At 40.2% G+C, this 18,343-nt stretch overlaps 1 protein-coding gene across 1 annotated transcript in view; it reads left to right on the top strand.

Annotated features, from left to right (window-relative positions):
• The window catches only part of LOC144453895 (protein-glucosylgalactosylhydroxylysine glucosidase-like), a 106,830-nt gene that overhangs the window by 15,210 nt on the left and 73,277 nt on the right, over nt 1–18,343 (top strand). The window contains exon 4 of the mRNA XM_078145246.1: nt 11,883–12,093. Within this exon, the coding sequence (XP_078001372.1) occupies nt 11,883–12,093 (211 nt within the window). The remainder of the gene's footprint in view (nt 1–11,882; nt 12,094–18,343) is intronic.

The following is an 18,343-nucleotide window of genomic DNA, read 5'->3' as shown; positions in this document are numbered from 1 at the left end:
CAAGCATGTGATCACAACCTAAACACAACGATTATATCAACGTTAGTGGGGATGAATTCAAGCATGTGATCACTACCTAAACACATGATTATATCAACGTTGGTGGGGATGAATTCAAGCATGTGATCACAACCTAAACACATGATTATATCAACGTTAGTGGGGATGAATTCAAGCATGTGATCACAACCTAAACACAATGATTATATCAACGTTAGTGGGGATGAATTCAAGCATGTGATCACAACCTAAACACATGATTATATCAACGTTAGTGGGGATGAATTCAAGCATGTGATCACAACCTAAACACATGATTATATCAACGTCAGTAGGGATGAATTCAAGCATGTGATCACAACCTAAACACAATGATTATATCAACGTTAGTGGGGATGAATTCAAGCATGTGATCACAACCTAAACACAATGATTATATCAACGTTGGTGGGGATGAATTCAAGCATGTGATCACAGTCTAAACACATGATTATATCAACGTTAGTGGGGATGAATTCAAGCATGTGATCACAGTCTAAACACAAGGACTATACTATATCATATAGTATCACTGAGCAAGGAATCTTTGTCCTCATCACTATGAACACATTGAATTCCTTGAACTTGATTTGTGTTATTATTGTCAACACCTCATCTTCATTGTCACTGTCACTGTCAATATCAGTATCTTCATCACCTGGCTCTATATGTCCATCATCCCTACATCCCTGTGTGAATCACCCTTTTAACACTAACACATACATTCACACTCCTCCACCACATCAATGTATGTACATGTACATTGTCATCAATATTGTGTGAATCGCCCTTTTACACTAACACATACATTCACACTACTTCACCACATCAATGTATGTACATGTACACTGTCAATATCATTTCAAAAATAAATTTCATACAATGATTTACATATACTCGCAGCATAGTTATATTGAAGCTTGGTTCATAGTCTGAATCTTCTTCACCAGACTCTTCTATGTCATCACTCTCATCATGTGTGTCAAAAGTTAACCTGTTAGTGATAAATGAAATAAAACCGAAATGTAACATAAGGACACATTCCTAGTACCAGTTCTTTGTAAGTACAATTAGACACAACAAACTATTTGGTAAGCATAACCATGTAATCTACAATGAATCTTGATGTAATGCAAGCTTGTACATCATGTGTTAAGCAAGCACAGATTTAAATAGATATATGTGGTACATGTACTTACTGAAATACCGGGGTAGATCAATGAATGATTCTGACAAAATTTTGGCACTTTAATAGTGTTTGACAGGTGCTGTAGGTAAAATACAAAATCTTGGCACAAATTGTTCGACAGGTGCTGTAGGTAAAATACAAAATCTTGGCATGAAGTGTTCAACAGGTGCTGTAGGTAAAATACAAAATCTTTGCACCTAGCGTTCGACAGGTGCTGTAGGTAAAATACAAAATCTTGGCACGAAGTGTTCGACAGGTGCAGTAGGTAAAATACAAAATCTTGGCACGAAGTGTTCGACAGGTGCTGTAGGAATTTTGTATGCCATGCCCTGATCAATCTTCGCGATATACGATGGCCAACTATTAACCTAAAATTGTTTTCAGAGTAAATTTGAACAAAAAACTAATGATCAGACACAGCATTCCCACTTTATCAAAAGGTATATGAGTCTGTTATACTTTTTTGACGCCGTTGAAGAATACAAGTCGAAAGTCTATAGCATCACGTTTGCTACATGTATTTTAAGTGGTCATAGACAGTGGAGGGGAAACATATTATCGCACATGGCACAACGGTGTCACAACATTTGAAGCTGGGCACAAAACATTAAAGCTGGCCATCGATACCAGGGTGCCGCGCCCTGCTAAAACCCCTCATGAGGGTGACTGCCAGAATTACTGCGAAGGATATGTTGTGAACGATCATTTTAACATCAAGATCGAGCGAGAATTTCTGTTAAATAACTATTTGGGAAGTGTGATACCCAATAGAAGAACACAGGCCTTACAACATGGTTCATCTGAGTCACATTTTGGTTCCATGTGAAAATTGTTGTTGTTGTTGTTGTTGTTGTTGTTGTGTGTGTGTGTGTGTGTGTGTGTCAGCATCACTCTTTAAATCATTACAAATTAGTCTGTCCATTTTAAAATTCATACTGATTGCATGTGTACGTGTATTATAACAATTACTAGTATTACAAGTGTGACACCACTAGCACTTTCAGTCCACACCATGCAACAAACAAGTAACTTGCAAAACATGATATTTACATTTACAGCTTTTCTATTTTTGGCCAAATTTATAAAAACCAGTGTGTTTTCGATAACCCGGCCAACCCTAGTTTAAGCTCCAGAACTTTTTTTGGCTCTGCTGTCAACGACAGCTGAGTGGAGCTTAACCCTTTGACACTCAATTCGGAATGAAACGGCCTCCATTTCCCACCCACTGAGATCCCGTATCGGCCTGAGACGGCCTAGCGCCCTCAACGAGTGAAATCCAGTTTAGGATTCAAACGGCCTCTTATGTAATACGTCATTAAAACCATCGATTATACTATACCCATGACTTTATTTGTGCACTTTTTTTGATGACGAGAACATTAAGTTGCCTAGCAACATAAAACGTATCACTGAACCAATCAGATGAAGTTTTTTGAGCGGGAAATCATTTTCACGGGCAAGCCTGTGTATTGCGTCACCATTGCCATTTGCTGTGTTCATATACAAATAGGTTCACAGGTCGACCAAAGTTCACCCGTTGATATGCAAAGTGCATTTAAATAGTTTTGAGTTAAACTTTAACCCTTTTGTTTAACTAATCTCCTGTCGGCTTCTCTGAAGTGAAATAATGAGTGTAAACATTGGAAATAATACGGAAGTTGGAGCTAGTGGTGACAGCTGTCAAACTCAAAGTCAAAATGATGATCGTGTCAACGTTCCACCAGTCAGTCCTAATGAAATTTTGTGGAATATCTTTAATGAGCCTGATTCAGATACGGAATTTGAAGGTTTTACCCTCGAAGAAATTAACGAAGCTACTCTCAGACATGAGTTGGAAGGCGGAAACCACGACGATGGCAGTGACATCGACCCGGGGTGAGCTAATCCGTCTACTTGCAGGTGAATTGGGTGATCTTGACCGCGACAATAATGACGATGACTCGCCGTTAGCAACGGATATCCAGTGGACTAACGAAATCGAACAAATTAGGATTCCAGACTTTGATGATGAACTTACTGGACCAACCCACACTCTTGATTTTTCCTGCCAACCAGTTGATTTTTTTGAACTTTTTTTTACTGATGACTTTGTTGATTTGTTGGTACATGAAACAAACAAGTACGCGGAGTTCCAACAAGATCAGCGGGGACGCGATGCTCAGTTGTACGCTACTGATCGTAACGAACTTCACGCATGCTTTGGCATGATTATCCTGATGGGAATCCACAAACTACCCGAATTTCGAGATTATTGGTCGACTGATGATCGTCTGAATGTTTCTGGGATTGCCAAAGTTATGCCACGTAATCGCTTCATGAAGATCAGTCAGTATCAACATATCAGCGACTCTCGTACTGAACCTGCCGCGACTGATCCTAACCGCGATCGTTTATTCAAGGTCCGTGCAGTGATTGATCTCATCCGTAAGACATTTCCTGAACATTACTACCCATACAGAGAAATCAGTATTGATGAGGCCATGTGCAAGTTTAAAGGCAGGTTGCACATGATTCAATATAACCACGGAAACCTGTAAAGTGGGGTTTTAAGATTTGGTCGGCTGCCTGCCCAAAGACGGGGTACACATTAGATATGTTGCCGTATATGGGGAAAAAAGAAACCCCGGAGAAAGGTTTAGGGTACCAAGTTGTATACAAGTTATCAGAGCGTTATTTTAATTCATCTCATCATGTTTATTATGACAACTTTTTTAATTCTGTACAACTTGCTTTAGATTTGTTAGATAAAGATGTTTATGTTTGTGGTACGATTCGTCAAAATAGTAAAGGTCTCCCTGCTGAGATTAAAGGGAAGCAGAAGATGAAACAAGGGGACTGTTTTACAATGCAAAGTGGCAAGGTCATTGCTTGCAAATGGTTTGACAAACGGGAGGTGCGAATGTTAACAACAAATTGCCAATCAGGGGGAGGAAATATGACTAGGGGTGGGAAAACGTTCTTTACACCAAATTCCATAATTAAATACAATAAATACATGGGTGGGGTAGATTTAAGTGATCAGATGGCATCATATTATTCTGTGTCCAATAAGTACATGAAGTATTGGAAGTATTTATTTTTCTTTTTTCTTCAGCGTATGATTGTGAATTCATTTATTTTGTATGAGATAGCACATAAACCTGATCCTCGACGTCGATACAGACATGTAGATTACAGGTTAGATCTATCAAGCCAACTGATAGCAGGTTTTAGTAGTAGAAGAAAGCGAGGTCCCCAACCTCATGCTCCTACAACTGAGAATAGTTTGAGTGCAGCAAATCTACATGCACATACATCTGAGGTCATGCAACCTGATGCTAAGAGAAAAAAAGATGTTGCAGGCATTGCTCTAATCTTAAGAAAAAAACAAGTAAGGGTTACCCTGTTGAAACCATTTATGGTTGTGTTTATTTATGTAGAAATCTATGTTTTATAGATTATCATGGCAGCATCCTGCAGTAAATGTATACATAATTCTGTGTATAAATGTATTTTGAAGAAGAATTATTGTAAAAAAAATGACAAGAAAAGATATGGATTTGAACAAAACATTAATTTCATAGTGAAAAAAACATTTGCCTTGTTATTTTCTCCTTGATGTGTGATACCTGTCAGATCAGCAGTGAAAGTAAGAAAGCTGTGGGATTCTAAGGTATTCATATGCAAATTAGCAATGGAGAGAAAGTAATAATTTGTATCAAAGGGTCAGTGGGGCTCATAGGGTTAATGGTTAGGTTGATTCTACGATGTCGTCCATCGTCCGTCCTTCAACTTTTTTAGACCCTGCCGGACGTAGTCTGGGATGGTGGCTTATACATTGGTTCCGTCAGTCTGTCTGTGCATGTGTGAGTGCGTGTGTGTGTGTCCATCATTTTGTGTGATATCTTGGACATTCATTGACCAATTTCTTTCAAACTTATTAAATGGATAATGAACTATGACAAACATATTTATGCACATCGATTTACTTTGGGATATGATGGAATTTTGCCGACTTAGAGCCATTTTTGGGTCAAAAAACATGATTTTTTGGTCAAAAAGTTGAACTCCAAAACTACTGGGCAGATTGGCCTGAACTTTGGTTCTGCAGATTTTCTGTAAAACCTTTTCGTCCTAGTAACTATGACCACATCCATAGCAACAACCAAATTTTAGACAAAAAAGTTGAACTCTAAAACTACTGGGGAGATTGGCCTGAAATTTGGTGGGAATGTTCTTAGAAGTGTTATTCTGCAGAGTTTCTGGTAAACATTTTGGCCCTAGCAACAATGACCACGCCCCCAGCAACAACCAAATAACAACATCATCAGGTAGGCAAGTGAGTAAACATATGCAAATCTTAGCAACCATGACCACAACCATAGCAACGGATTTTTAGACAAGTGAACAATTTTGTTTTAAATGTATGCAAATGAACCTAGCAACAAGTCCACACCCATAGCAACAGCCATTGATTATATATATTGCAAAGATAACAACAGTGATTAATAGACAATTGAATAAACTTTCAAGAAATGTATGTAAATGTGCCTAGCAACAGGACCACGCCCATAGCAACAACCAAACAAGCCGGTATATTGCAAAGATAATGATATGTTTTAATAGACAATTGAATAACATTCAAAAATGTGACTAGCAACTAGACCACTCCCAGAACAACAGTCAAATGATCACTTACCGTACTGACGCGGGTTAGCGCCCTGGGTGGATTTAACCCTCCCAACACCCTCAATTGGTGGATGGGCGGTTAACCGCATTTCTTATTTTTGTTGAGACTAAAACAATGTCTAATATTTACTGTTTGTTGCAAATGAAAACAAAACAGATTGATAAAAATCTCTAACGATACATCATAGTTCTGTGGGAACTAGGAGTGTTAGATGTGTGGAAACAGCATAATAATTAAGTGCACAAAAATGAAACAAATAACATGTTCTGAATGACTGACATGTCACAGTGAAGTAAATTATAACAGTTTCAGAATGTAATGCAATGTAGCCACACATCGAAATTGATAAGATTTGCTAGTGTGTTATGGTTCATCATATTAAATTTTATGCTTCTCCAATTGTGAACTCCTTAAAATTTACAATAGCATAATTGTTTCACAAAAAATTCTGAGAATAACAAGAAGATCAAATTGACATTGGTGCGCATGACAGCATCTCTGTTTGACAAAGAGAGATGACACAGAACCATTCCACAGGATATATCATCCCTAGAGCTAGCTATGCAATCACTGGTCGTACAATTTGAGCTGTGGATTCATCATCTGAATTTAAGCATATTTATTGTGAAACAAATTAATCTAAATTTGATATCTAGGATCAGTTATATTATACTATTTGATCCAATTAATTGTTAAGTTATTTAAAACAAATTTGTAGTAAATATGTGAAAGAAAAACGTCATTTATGTTATGAAATTTGGGTTATGAATTACTGAATTCCCTCATTACTTACGTCCCAAATGTAAACAGAAGTTGACCACATGGCCAGCCATGTGCATGATGTGTGAAGATGTAGACATCTTGCGATTTCTCTATTCAACTTGGGCATTTAGGAATGATCTATGCTAATGAGTATGGCTATGTTGTGTCTGTGGCAAGGTGGGTTCCAATGCTTGAAACAACACAAATTTCTAGTTTATATTCATAATCTGTGCCAAATTCGTACATATTTCAATCTGACCTTGCAAGTTCTCAAGTTAATGATTGTGGGTCTGAACATATAATTGTGTGGAATTGCCGTGGCTGGCAAAGTGGGTTCATATTGCTTGAATTGACACAAAATTTTGAAGACTGAAATTATAGTTTATATCCATTATCTGTGCCAAAATTGACGTCTTTACCTTTACTACTGATCTGATTGACTTTTATTTACGATAATGGGTAAGGTACTAAAACACATTCAAGTACCCATGATTGTTACTGTGAACAATTTATCTATTATTGTGGGCTTGCCAGTCTTCCTTAATGAACAAATACATGGTCAGGAGGGAGGGTGGGGTGAGCAGTCTACTGCAACTATTCTAAACATAGACATTGTCTGAACCACAGTACTGGAGGCTTTTCCGTGTAAGGGCGCTAAAGTGAGGAAATACGGTATATTGGAAAGATAACAACAGGGATTAATAATAGACAAATAAATAAATGTTCAAAAAATGTATGCAAATATTCAATCAATTATAAAGTTGTCCTACAATGCTATTGCCACTATATTTCATACAATCTAATACATTGCACTACCATAACTTGTGGCAATTCTCTGAAAACATCCTTACAGGAGCTGAGCTGCTTGTTTATTTTCATCTTCTCCGACAGTCAGAATACTTTGATATTTGGTTTGCAAGTTCCTTGGGGCAGACTTTTCAGATTTGTTAATGCCAACTTGATCTGGTTTTATCGACTTTTGTCAAAATGATGTTTTTGTCTTCTTCTCGAATACTACTTGTCAGATTACTTTGATATCTGGCATGTACATGTAGATGTGCAGAGGGTAGCTTACGCAGATTGGTTAATTTCAAGTCAGTACATGTACTTTTCTATTTTCTGATATTTATTTTAATTGTATTTATTGAAAATTTTGAATATTTAAATGAGGACGCCATATTCGAAATCAACCCACTATACTGAAGTGAACAGCCACTTTTCAAAAACTCATCAACAGCAGACAAGCAATGTAATATGCTTGAGAATTCTACACATTGTACATCCTCGGCAACAGGTGTCTGTTTGAAACAGGTTGCAGACTTCAGCCCTACAGCCCAGGAAAGTAGATGGCATGCAGATAGAATGTACAGAGGTTTAGTGAATGAAAGATTTTTAGTCTGAAAAACGATAAAACTTAGGTTAGGGTTCGTAAAATCCTTTTTAGCACAACTGAACTGAGGTCCAGTAGTGCTATAGGCATCGCCCGGTGTGTGTGTGTGTGTGCGTGTGCGTGTGCGTGTGTGTGTGTGTGTGTGTAAACTACTTAAAGCCCAAGGTGCAACCAGGCTATGTGCCCATGCTACGGAAGTAGGTTTGCGCATGTGCAATGGAATATGTTTGTTTATCTGGGAGGAGCATTTGGTAAATCCGACCCAGGTAGTTTATCAACATATTAGTGGCTGTTCACACATATTGGTTACATGTAGTTCTTGCCTAATCCGAAGAGTCCATTGTTATATTTTTTCAAGTGGCTGTGTTTCTGCTACGTTTTTTCCGGTACGTACATACGGTCAGACACCCAGACTGGGTGAAACACATATTTCTATAAACTTATACATAAAAATTATTGCCTGAACAATTATATTTTATAATTAAATTATTTTCGGTAATTATTTTCGGTAATTAGGCTATATCTTAAGACTGCATACTATATAATTTAGTACATATGTTAACCATAACAAAGCGGATATGTCCTATAAAATATGTTGATATAGCTTGCAGTCAGTTTTAACAACAAATTTGCATAATTAATGATTTTAGGTAACTAGGTTATATATATTAAAAATGCAAGCTTCAAATTTCGTATAATATGGTACATATATCAACCATAATAATACGCACCTGTCCTAGTTTGTTCCTACTTTTACCTTTAATGAGTATTTTGAATAATGAACGATATTCAGTAATTAAGCAGTATCATACACTCTTCAAATTCCGTATAATTTGGCACATACATGTACATTAACCTAAGAAAGCACGCTTGTCCAAAAAACAAAGCCTGTTATCATAGTTTTTTTCAGTATAATGAGTATTTGCATAATTAGTGATTCCCATACGGGAGGCATTCAGTTTAAATCTGGTCAAAATTATGCTTAAAATTGGTAAGTCATACTGCATTCCTAAAAAAAACCCAACACTAAAGAAAAAATGTTTCACAGAAGTAATGATTTATATAAATGAAAATTCATCTAGCATACTGATGACAATCATGTAAGTGTTTCAAAAAGTTACATACTAAAGTTCAAATTGAATAACTTGAAAAAAATGTTAGCGATGTCAATGCCACTTTGATAAATAGGACGAATGTATTAGTACTCCTGATAAAATCGCGCAATAGTTCATGGCTACAGATATACACCCATCAGGATGACAAGTATTCATCTTCTTACAAAGTTGTTCTACGAACTTGTCAACCTCGCTAAAATGAAGGAAAGAGACCTGTAACAAGAATTCAATAAAGAGAAGAGAAAGAAAAAGTTGTAGACAGAAAGGAAAGAGAAGAGAAAAAAAAAGGACAGGACAGAAAGGACATAGAATAGAACTGAAAAAATACAGATTTTTTTTTCTTGTCCCCCTTTTTTTTCCTTTTGCCCACCCGCCCCACCTGACTATTCCATTGGAGATGAGAAAGAAAAGAAAAAAAAGGTCACCCTAAGCGTGGATAAAATGTGTGCAAATATCCCTTCAACTTTTTGACACAATTGGCCCTAGCATTCATGACCACGTCCTTAGCAACAACCAAGTGGGAGTACATTTTAGTCAAATAATGACATCATCTTGTAGGCAAGTGAGTAAACATTCAAAGAATGTAGGCAAATACCCTTAGCAACCATGACCACACCCATAGCATCACCCAAACAGTGGTGTATTTCACAAAGATAACAACAGGGATTCTTAGACATGTGAACAAACGTTTAAAAAGTGTATGCAAATATGCCAAGCAACCAAGACGACGCCCTTAGCAACAGCCAAATGGCATTATATTTTGGTGAAATAACATCATCTTGTAGTCAAGTGAGTAAGCGTGGATAAAATGTATGCAAATATCCCTAGCAACCATGACCACGCCCATAGCAACAGCCAAATGGCTTATTTTTTGAAGATAACATCAGGGATTCTAGACAAATGAATACAAATTTTAAAAATGGATGCAAATATATCTAGCAACAAGACCACGCCCATAGTAACAGCCAAGTGATTGCATATATTGCAAAGACAACATCAGGGATTAATAGACAAATGAATAAACATTCAAAAAATGTATGCAAATATGTCTAGCAACATGACCACACCCATAGTAACAGTCAAATGAATTGCAAAGATTACAACAGGGTTGGATAGGCAACTCGATAGTCATTCAGTAAATGAACATGTATACCTATTATATGGCTCACCATGTGAATAAACGTTTTTAAAACTGTACAGTTGTGCTACAACACCATTGGCACTGTTTTTTTAGAAAATGGTGATACAGATATGGAGACTGACTAACAGAGACAGACTTTTCACCCCTAATCCTTCCTTACGGCAGGAAAACAGCGGAGCTATTCTGACCGATAGGTCACTCGTTATCATTGCTGCAATTTGTTACAGTATTATCAATTGGTTAGACTGTTGACAGTTGCTCGCGCCTTTTTAGTCCCTGCGGACGAAGTCCGGAACGGGGACTTATGGATTGGGTTCCGTCTGTCCGTCCGTCCGTGCGTCCGTCCGTCCGCAGCTGTTTCTTGGAGATGCCTGGACCGATTTTTTTCAAACTTGGTACAGGGGCAACATACTATGGCATACATATGCACGTCAATTTGTTTTATGATACGATCCAATATGGCCGCCTAGCAACCATTTTGTTTGCGAATTTTCCCTGTCTAGAGCCATAACTCAGACATGCTTTAACAGATCTCATTCAAAGTTGGTATTAGGACAGTGTTTTATGACATACATGTGTATATTCATCATTGTCATGATACGATCCAATATGGCCGCCTAGCAGCCATTTTGTTTGTGAATTTTCATGTCCAAAGCCATAACTCAGACATGCTTGAACAGATCTCATTCAAAGTTGGTATTAGGACAGTGTTCTATGACATACATGTGCATATCCATTTTCGCCGTGATACAATCCAATATGGCTGCCTGCAGCCATTTTGTTTGTGAATTTTCATATCCAAAGCCATAACTCAGACATGCTTGAACAGATCTCATTCAAAGTTGGTATTAGGACAGTGTTCTATGACATACATGTGTATATCCATTTTCGTCGTGATACGGTCCAATATGGCTCCCTTTCTGTTACTTATTCATGATGTGGCATCATTGAATTGGTTGTTATCCTATCATATGATTTGCATACAGTTCAATGTAAGGTTACTCAACATTCAACGCATGTACACGTACACTGCAGTGCATTTTGATGGTCTTAATCAAGTACTTTTTCCTTTCCTATCTTTCTTATTGTTAAAGCTTGAAACCGTGTGTTTTTTTAACACTCGTAAATGATGTCGTAGACGACCTCAATGCCTGACACATTGTCATGCTCACTAGCCTATGGTTCCGTGTACAGTGTACTAGTAGTAGAAGTAATAGCTAGGTGCAAGTCGAAGGAGCTCAAATGTATTTATAAAGCCTTCATTTGTTCGACACTCTCCAATGCATCTCGATATGTTGACTCGCTTTGTGACTCTGGTGACGCCATGTTGATTTTGATTGACAAGCTTTGTGAACTATGACCCAAATGTCAAATATTCTACAGTAAAAATTTTCTTACTGTTATTGTGTTAGGGCTCTGCAAGGAAGAGCAGTCACTTGGGCCTTCGGACCTCACTACCAGTATGTGATTATAGTAGTATTGCTCCGAATCGGAGAGTGGTGACAACTTTAGTTTTAGATAAAACATAGCGAGCGACTGTCAACAGTCTATTAATTGGTTTATGTACCTTATTTCAGGTGTTTTTTTTCATCGCATCAACACTCCTGATGTGACTGTAGAACAGCGTGTCTATGCCCACCAGTACTATACTCGTCTACTTGTCAATGATGTCATCATTTCTCGTCAATCACAATCTACATATCCAATCACAGTCAATTTAAAAACTAACTATGGACCCGAGAGTAATGATATTGATTTTAAAAAGAGTCCAGTACAACAAGGAGTTCGGTAGGTAGATACCATAACATTTAACTATTTAGCACAACTGAACTGATAAGGTTCAGTAGTGCTATGGGCTTGGCAGAGTGTCTGTCTGTCTGTCTGTCTGTGTGTGTGTGTAAACAACAAACAAGTCAAAAACCGCTGGACCATGTGCCATGATATGTGGTGGGTGTATTACCTTGGGTGTCTACTTGGGAAATTGTTCAAATCAAAATGATCTTACCATCGGAGTGTGATTTGGGAAAAAAAATGTGATTTTTAGCACAATGGAACTAGGTTCAGGTATGTGTGTAAACGACTTGAAGTAAAAAAAACCCTGCCAGACTGATTGGCTTGGTGGGGACATTACTTAAGGTGTGAAGATGGGAAGATGGGAAATTGTTCAAATGAAAAGGATTGCATCAGAGAACGTGTGTTTTGGGTCAAAACAAGTGATTGGTGTGAAAAATGCTTTGAATCAGCTTAGAAATTGTGAATGGCATCAAGATTAACATCTGTTTGAGGATGCTTGGAAACGCTGTTTTTAGCACAGCTGAATTAAATTATAAGACACTGTCTATGATTAAAACAGGTTCATTCATGCCACAGACAGACATGATAAAAAGTCTTGTTTGGGTAAAAAAAGTGTGATTTTTAGTTGAAAAACTTAAACTCAAAAACTACTGGGCAGATCGGTCTGAAATTAGGTGGGAACATTGGTATTTAGATTATGAATTGTTCACATGATGATCCCATCAGTGTTATGCAAAGTAGGGCTACAAATGTGTCTTTTTTTGGTCAAAAATCTTTAATTCTATACAGACAAATACCCACCTTTTTGCTTACTTTTGGGGTTCCCTCTGCTTATCCTTGATACTGCGGAGTTTGGTGCTCTCTGCACCCTATGGTCCATCCCTTAGTGGTCACATGACCCTGTCTAGCCAATACCCAGTACTCCTTGGCAAAGTGGCGAATTTATGTATGAAAGCCCAGGACACTGCAAGTTTTTATCCTCTTGTGCCGAGTTATCCCCTATTGAGTGGTGAACACTTCGCTGAATGTCTCAGGATCCCAGCTAAGTCGTTCCTTGTTATTCTCGTGTGCTGTGTCTTTTACTTTTTGACACCTCGTTTTTGTGTGTAGTTTGCACCTTGTTTTATCGGGCCGCCATCTTACATTTGTCACTTTTTCAGTTTAGGTTTTTCTCCACGATGTCACATCAACCTCACTTAGATACGTGTGGACATCCCATCTTAGTTGGGGATGACCATGATCTTTGTGTGGACTGCAGATCATGTCAGCCCAACCAGACATGCGATTTCTGCAGTAATTGGACCGATCATAAGTGGAATATGTTTTCAGTGCATGGCTTCAACGCATACTGTCTACTATACTGAAGTACTTCCAACGAAGGCAAGTCCACTTCTCCCTCTCGGGAAAACTGCCTTTTGCAAGGCGATAGTGGTAATAATAATAATAATATTAATGCTGGATTCTTACATAGTGCTTTCCCACGCTGTGCTCAAAGTGCTTAATAATTATTACCCCTGGCTCGGATCAGAAAGCGCATAAGATTAAAGCCTTCACATTGCATCCTACATCCTACCAGGTCCCCAATTATACAGCTGGGTTGACTGAGGCACAGTAAGTTGTGGTTCAAATCTTGCCTAAGGACTTTAGCCACTCAGAAACAAACAGCAGGCAGTGACAGGGTTCGAACCTGCAACCTGTAGATTCCAAGCTGGTCATGCTAGCCATTCACCCATCATGACTCTACGGTACCTCTCCCAGGGATCCTGGAGTGCCTGCGGTTGTCGCCGCACCCCACCGGTCGAGCCGACAAGGGGATTTAAGGACTGTGGAATCCGATCTATCGCTCGGTAGATGTGACCCAAATTCCCTCCCTCGGCATTCCCAGTCTGATGATGTACAGGTTCGTCTGCTCAATATGATCGCCCAGGGAGGAGTGGGACTTATCCCCACTACAGAGATCAGGGATGTGTCCTTTGGTCAAGGTCTTACCACTGCAGCGGTACATAATACTTTACTGCTGGCGGCAAATACGATGGGCCAGGCCAGATACCGGACACCCATTGATTCTATGACCGACCAAACTGGAGTGCAACCTGGAGTTTATTTCTGCCCTTGGGGACACTCCTACATTCCTTATAGCCAGTTTCATGTGACAAACCCTCAATATTTCAACCAATATAGAGGGGTTCTTGCACAGATGACAGGGAACACTGGTTTTTTACCACAGGGAACAGCACCCTCCATGGTACCCAGTGCTCACAATGCCTGGCAGTAAACCATTCAACATGGATTTCAGGGGTGGTCTCCACCTGTTACTAACCCCATAACAGGTCCAGTGACAATGAGTCCCCACCCCATGGGAATCAGGGGGCCGTAGCAGGAGTTCTACCTACGTCATCTCGGCCGTCTCCTTCTCCTGCTCAGAGTAGAGCGCCTTCACCTGATCCATCTGTTTGGGGTCTAGACACAGTGATCAGTCACGCTCCCTGCATAATGACCATCCCGATCGTTTTGATCGCTTAGCTCGGGAAGGACGCACATCTGCACAGGCATCAAAGGATGTTTTGGAGATTCATGCCTCTGATGATGATTTCAGTGACATTGAATCTCGTTCTTAAATTTCAGCTGGGGCAACCAGCCACTGTCCGTCATCCGCAGCTGCTTGTGATGAGGTTGCCTATGAAATCCAAATCCAAGTTGAATTCTTACCATGTTCACATGCCTGAACCATGGCTAGCATATCCCATTTGTTTCTCGCTTCTTCGTGAGGTCCTTCTGTCTAAGAACATGGCATTGTATCCCATCTGAACTGGTTTATCGCCACAGCGATTGAGTTAACCAAGAGGGGTCTTGTTTCGGACACTCGGTGTAAACTCCTCCGGCTTTTTCGTTCAGTAGCGACGAGTGTGACTGATCTCATGGACTTCGCTCATTTTGTCAGAACATGATGCCTTCCTTGAGCTGGTGCCACCAAAATACACCCCTGAAATAAAACTAGAAGCTAGAGCTAGTAAAGTTGAGTAGCTCTAGATTTTTGTTTGGGGGCTCATTGAGCGAGAAGGCTAAGCAAGTACTGGCTACGGTCGAGAGGGAACCCAAGTATACACCCCCCCCCCCCCCCCCCCCCATTCCAGGCCACTACTATGCCTCAAGCGTCGAAAGTGCCTACTGTGACCACAAGACAGCAACCACAAATAGTGGAAATATGCGATAGGGTCAGAATAGAAAACACAACCGTAAATCCAGACAAGATCGGGGTCAGGCTGCGAGCGTTAGGCACACCAGTCAGCCGAGTAAGCTGCCCACTTCCTCGACCAGTTCACAAGGGTCAGGAGGTCATCAGCAGTCAGCCTGACCACCTTCTCGACATGAATGTCAACCCATGGACACAAGTGGTCCAGGTGGTGGGGGGGGGGGGGGACTTCTAAAGTTATTTGCAGGCTGATCCATTCTCGCCTCTATCCAGCCAGGCAAATGGATGGGTTCCATAGATTTGAAAGATGCCTACTTCCACATTCCCATTCACGAGTCATGTCGTCACTTTCTCCGCTTTGAAACCAATGATCGAGTGTTCGAATACATAGCACTACCATTTGGTCTCGGAACAGCAGCGACAGTCTTTACTCAAGTAGTTTCCGCACCGGTGACCACTCTCCATGCACGCAGCTATCTACCCAATCCTTATCTGACTTGACTGGCTGCTACACAACAAACAAGTTGAACAGCTACGTCTCTTTATTTGAGACACCCAGATGCTCCTGAGGTCTCTTGGATGCATCCAAGGTGGGATGGGGAGCCGATATGGAACACCACTGGACTTCAGGTACTTGGGATCAATCAACCAGCCTACATCACATCAGCTGGTTAGAATTGCAGGCAGTTGTTGTAGCTCTTCACCGGTTCGAACACCTGGTGCCACAATGTATAAGTCAATACCGACAACACAACCTTGGTGGCTTACATCAACAAAATGGGGGGACCAGGTCACCGACCCTATGTTATCTCACCTGGGACCTAATGTTCTGGTGCAAGGACAGGAAGATAACACTAAGGGTGCGGCACCTTCTGGGGAAGGGCAACGGGATTGCAAACACACTCTTGTGCTGCATCCAAGTTCGCCCCATGGAATGGGAAATTCCACAAGATGTAGCTAGTCAAATCTTCATCAAGTAGAACAAGCCAGTAGTTGACCTGTTCGCGACCTTACTCAATTGGAAACTGCCTCTTTGTATCTCTAGTACTGCAGTGGATGCCCTGTCATTCAGGTGGGAGGGGTTGGAGACCTTTTCACCTCTACCACTAGTCCTCAGAAAAATCCAAGAGGAAAAGTGTGTACTATCTCTCGTCGCTCCACTGTGCCTGAACCGTTCGTGGTTACCAGTGTTACTGTCTCTTCTAATAGATCTCCCGTGTGAGCTGCCTCTGAGGGAGGAGCTGAGGAGACATTCCATCTACATGCATTGAGATTGTCGAACGATCCTACTCATTGCAAAGGGCTTTTCTCACAAGGCTGCTGTGGTCATCACAAGACCCCATCGAGCGAGTACCCTTACCACTTACGGGGAAAAGTGGAAAAGATTCTCTGGTTGGTGTAATCAACAATCGATTGATCCACTCCGAGTCTTTGCACAACAATTAACTACCTTTTTGTTTGAGCGTTTTGATGTACAGAAGTTAGCTGTTCAGACCATAATCGTATACCGTTTGTCTATTTCTAGTACCATTAGGAGTGTTGGGGGTCCTGACTTTGGATAAGATAAGAGCTATCCAGTATGATAAGGAATTTCCACATTCAGAGACCACCTCAGCCCATTTCAGCTCCCCAATGGAGTCTTTCTTTAGTGCTCAACGCCCTACAATCTCCACCTTTTCTCTGCCGGATGAATTCCATCATCGATATTTCACTATGGGCATGCCTCAGAATGTGTCCCATTCAGCTCTACCTGTTGGCTCACTGGCGCCATTTGAGCCTCTATACCAGATTTTGTTGGAATTACTCACACTTAAGACTACCTTTCTGCTAGCCCTTGCTTCAGGCAGTTGTAGAAGTGAAATCCATGCACAAGATATTTGCCAGGGTCAAATCCATTGGTTGCAACACCAGGTTGTACTTCGGACTCATCCTAGGTTCATTGCTGGCAAAAAATCAGGTTTTATGTTCCGTGGCTTCTCCCATTATCATGATGGATTTAGCCACTCTTGTGGGAAGTGAAAGAAAAGAATGTCTTTTATGTCAGGACATTAGGGGCGATCGTACTCGTCTGTTCATCCCTTCGAAGTCGGATAAGTTGGATTGTACTCCTGCAGATATTTTTAAGTGGATAGTTAATACCATTAAAGTAGCATACATTTCTTCCACAGGTGCAACACAGGTACTTTCTAAAGTCACACTGCTCACGAAGTACGAGCAGTGACTACTTCCTGGGCACTCTGGTCTGGCGTACCCATTAAGTCAATCACAGAGGCAGGAACCTGGCACTGGAAGAACTCATTCACCAGCTTTTACCTGTGGGACATGGCCAAAGAGGCAGCCAGGATGTCTACCCTGGGTCCTGTCAGTTCTGCTCAGAATAGAGTTCTGCTCAGAATATTGCTATGCCTTTCTCTGTGGAGACTCCCTCCACCAAGTAAGCGTCATATTCTAGGCTTACCCAAAAGTAAGCAAAAAGATGGGTATTTGTCTGCACAGAATTTTAACATCTACTGAAATGAATTTCTGCATAAGACTAATACCCACCTTTTGCACTCCCACCCTCCTCCCCACAGTCTCCAGTTCTTTAACCTTCGATTGCTTTTAGGACAAGGAGTACTAGGCATTGGCTAATCAGGGTCATGTGACCACTATGGGACAGACCACAGGGTGCACAAATTTATCAAACTTGACAATATCAAGGGGAATCAGAGGGAAACCCAAAAGTAAGGAAAAAAATGGGTATTAGTGTTATACAGAAATTGATTTCGTTAGAAATTACAATTCCAAAACTGCTGAGCAGATTAGGCTGAAATTGATAAGGATGTATCTGGGGGTATATAGATAAAGAAATATTAAGCATATAATGATTTCATCAGTGATATGCAAGTTAGATGGAAAAACTTTTATCTCAAAAAGTACCTGGTCAATGAGACTGAAACTTGGTGAAAAGTTTCTAGAAGTGTTATATGCAGATCTTCAAAATATTTTGACACAATTGGCCCTAGCAACCATGACCATGCCCTTAGCGACAATCAAACGGTAGTATAGTTT

The sequence above is a fragment of the Glandiceps talaboti genome, chromosome 1, assembly GCF_964340395.1.
Source record: "Glandiceps talaboti chromosome 1, keGlaTala1.1, whole genome shotgun sequence".
In the NCBI taxonomy this organism is placed as follows: Eukaryota; Metazoa; Hemichordata; class Enteropneusta; family Spengelidae; genus Glandiceps; species Glandiceps talaboti.
The sequence above is the reverse complement of the archived record's forward strand: the minus strand, read 5'-3'. Positions and strand labels throughout refer to the sequence as shown.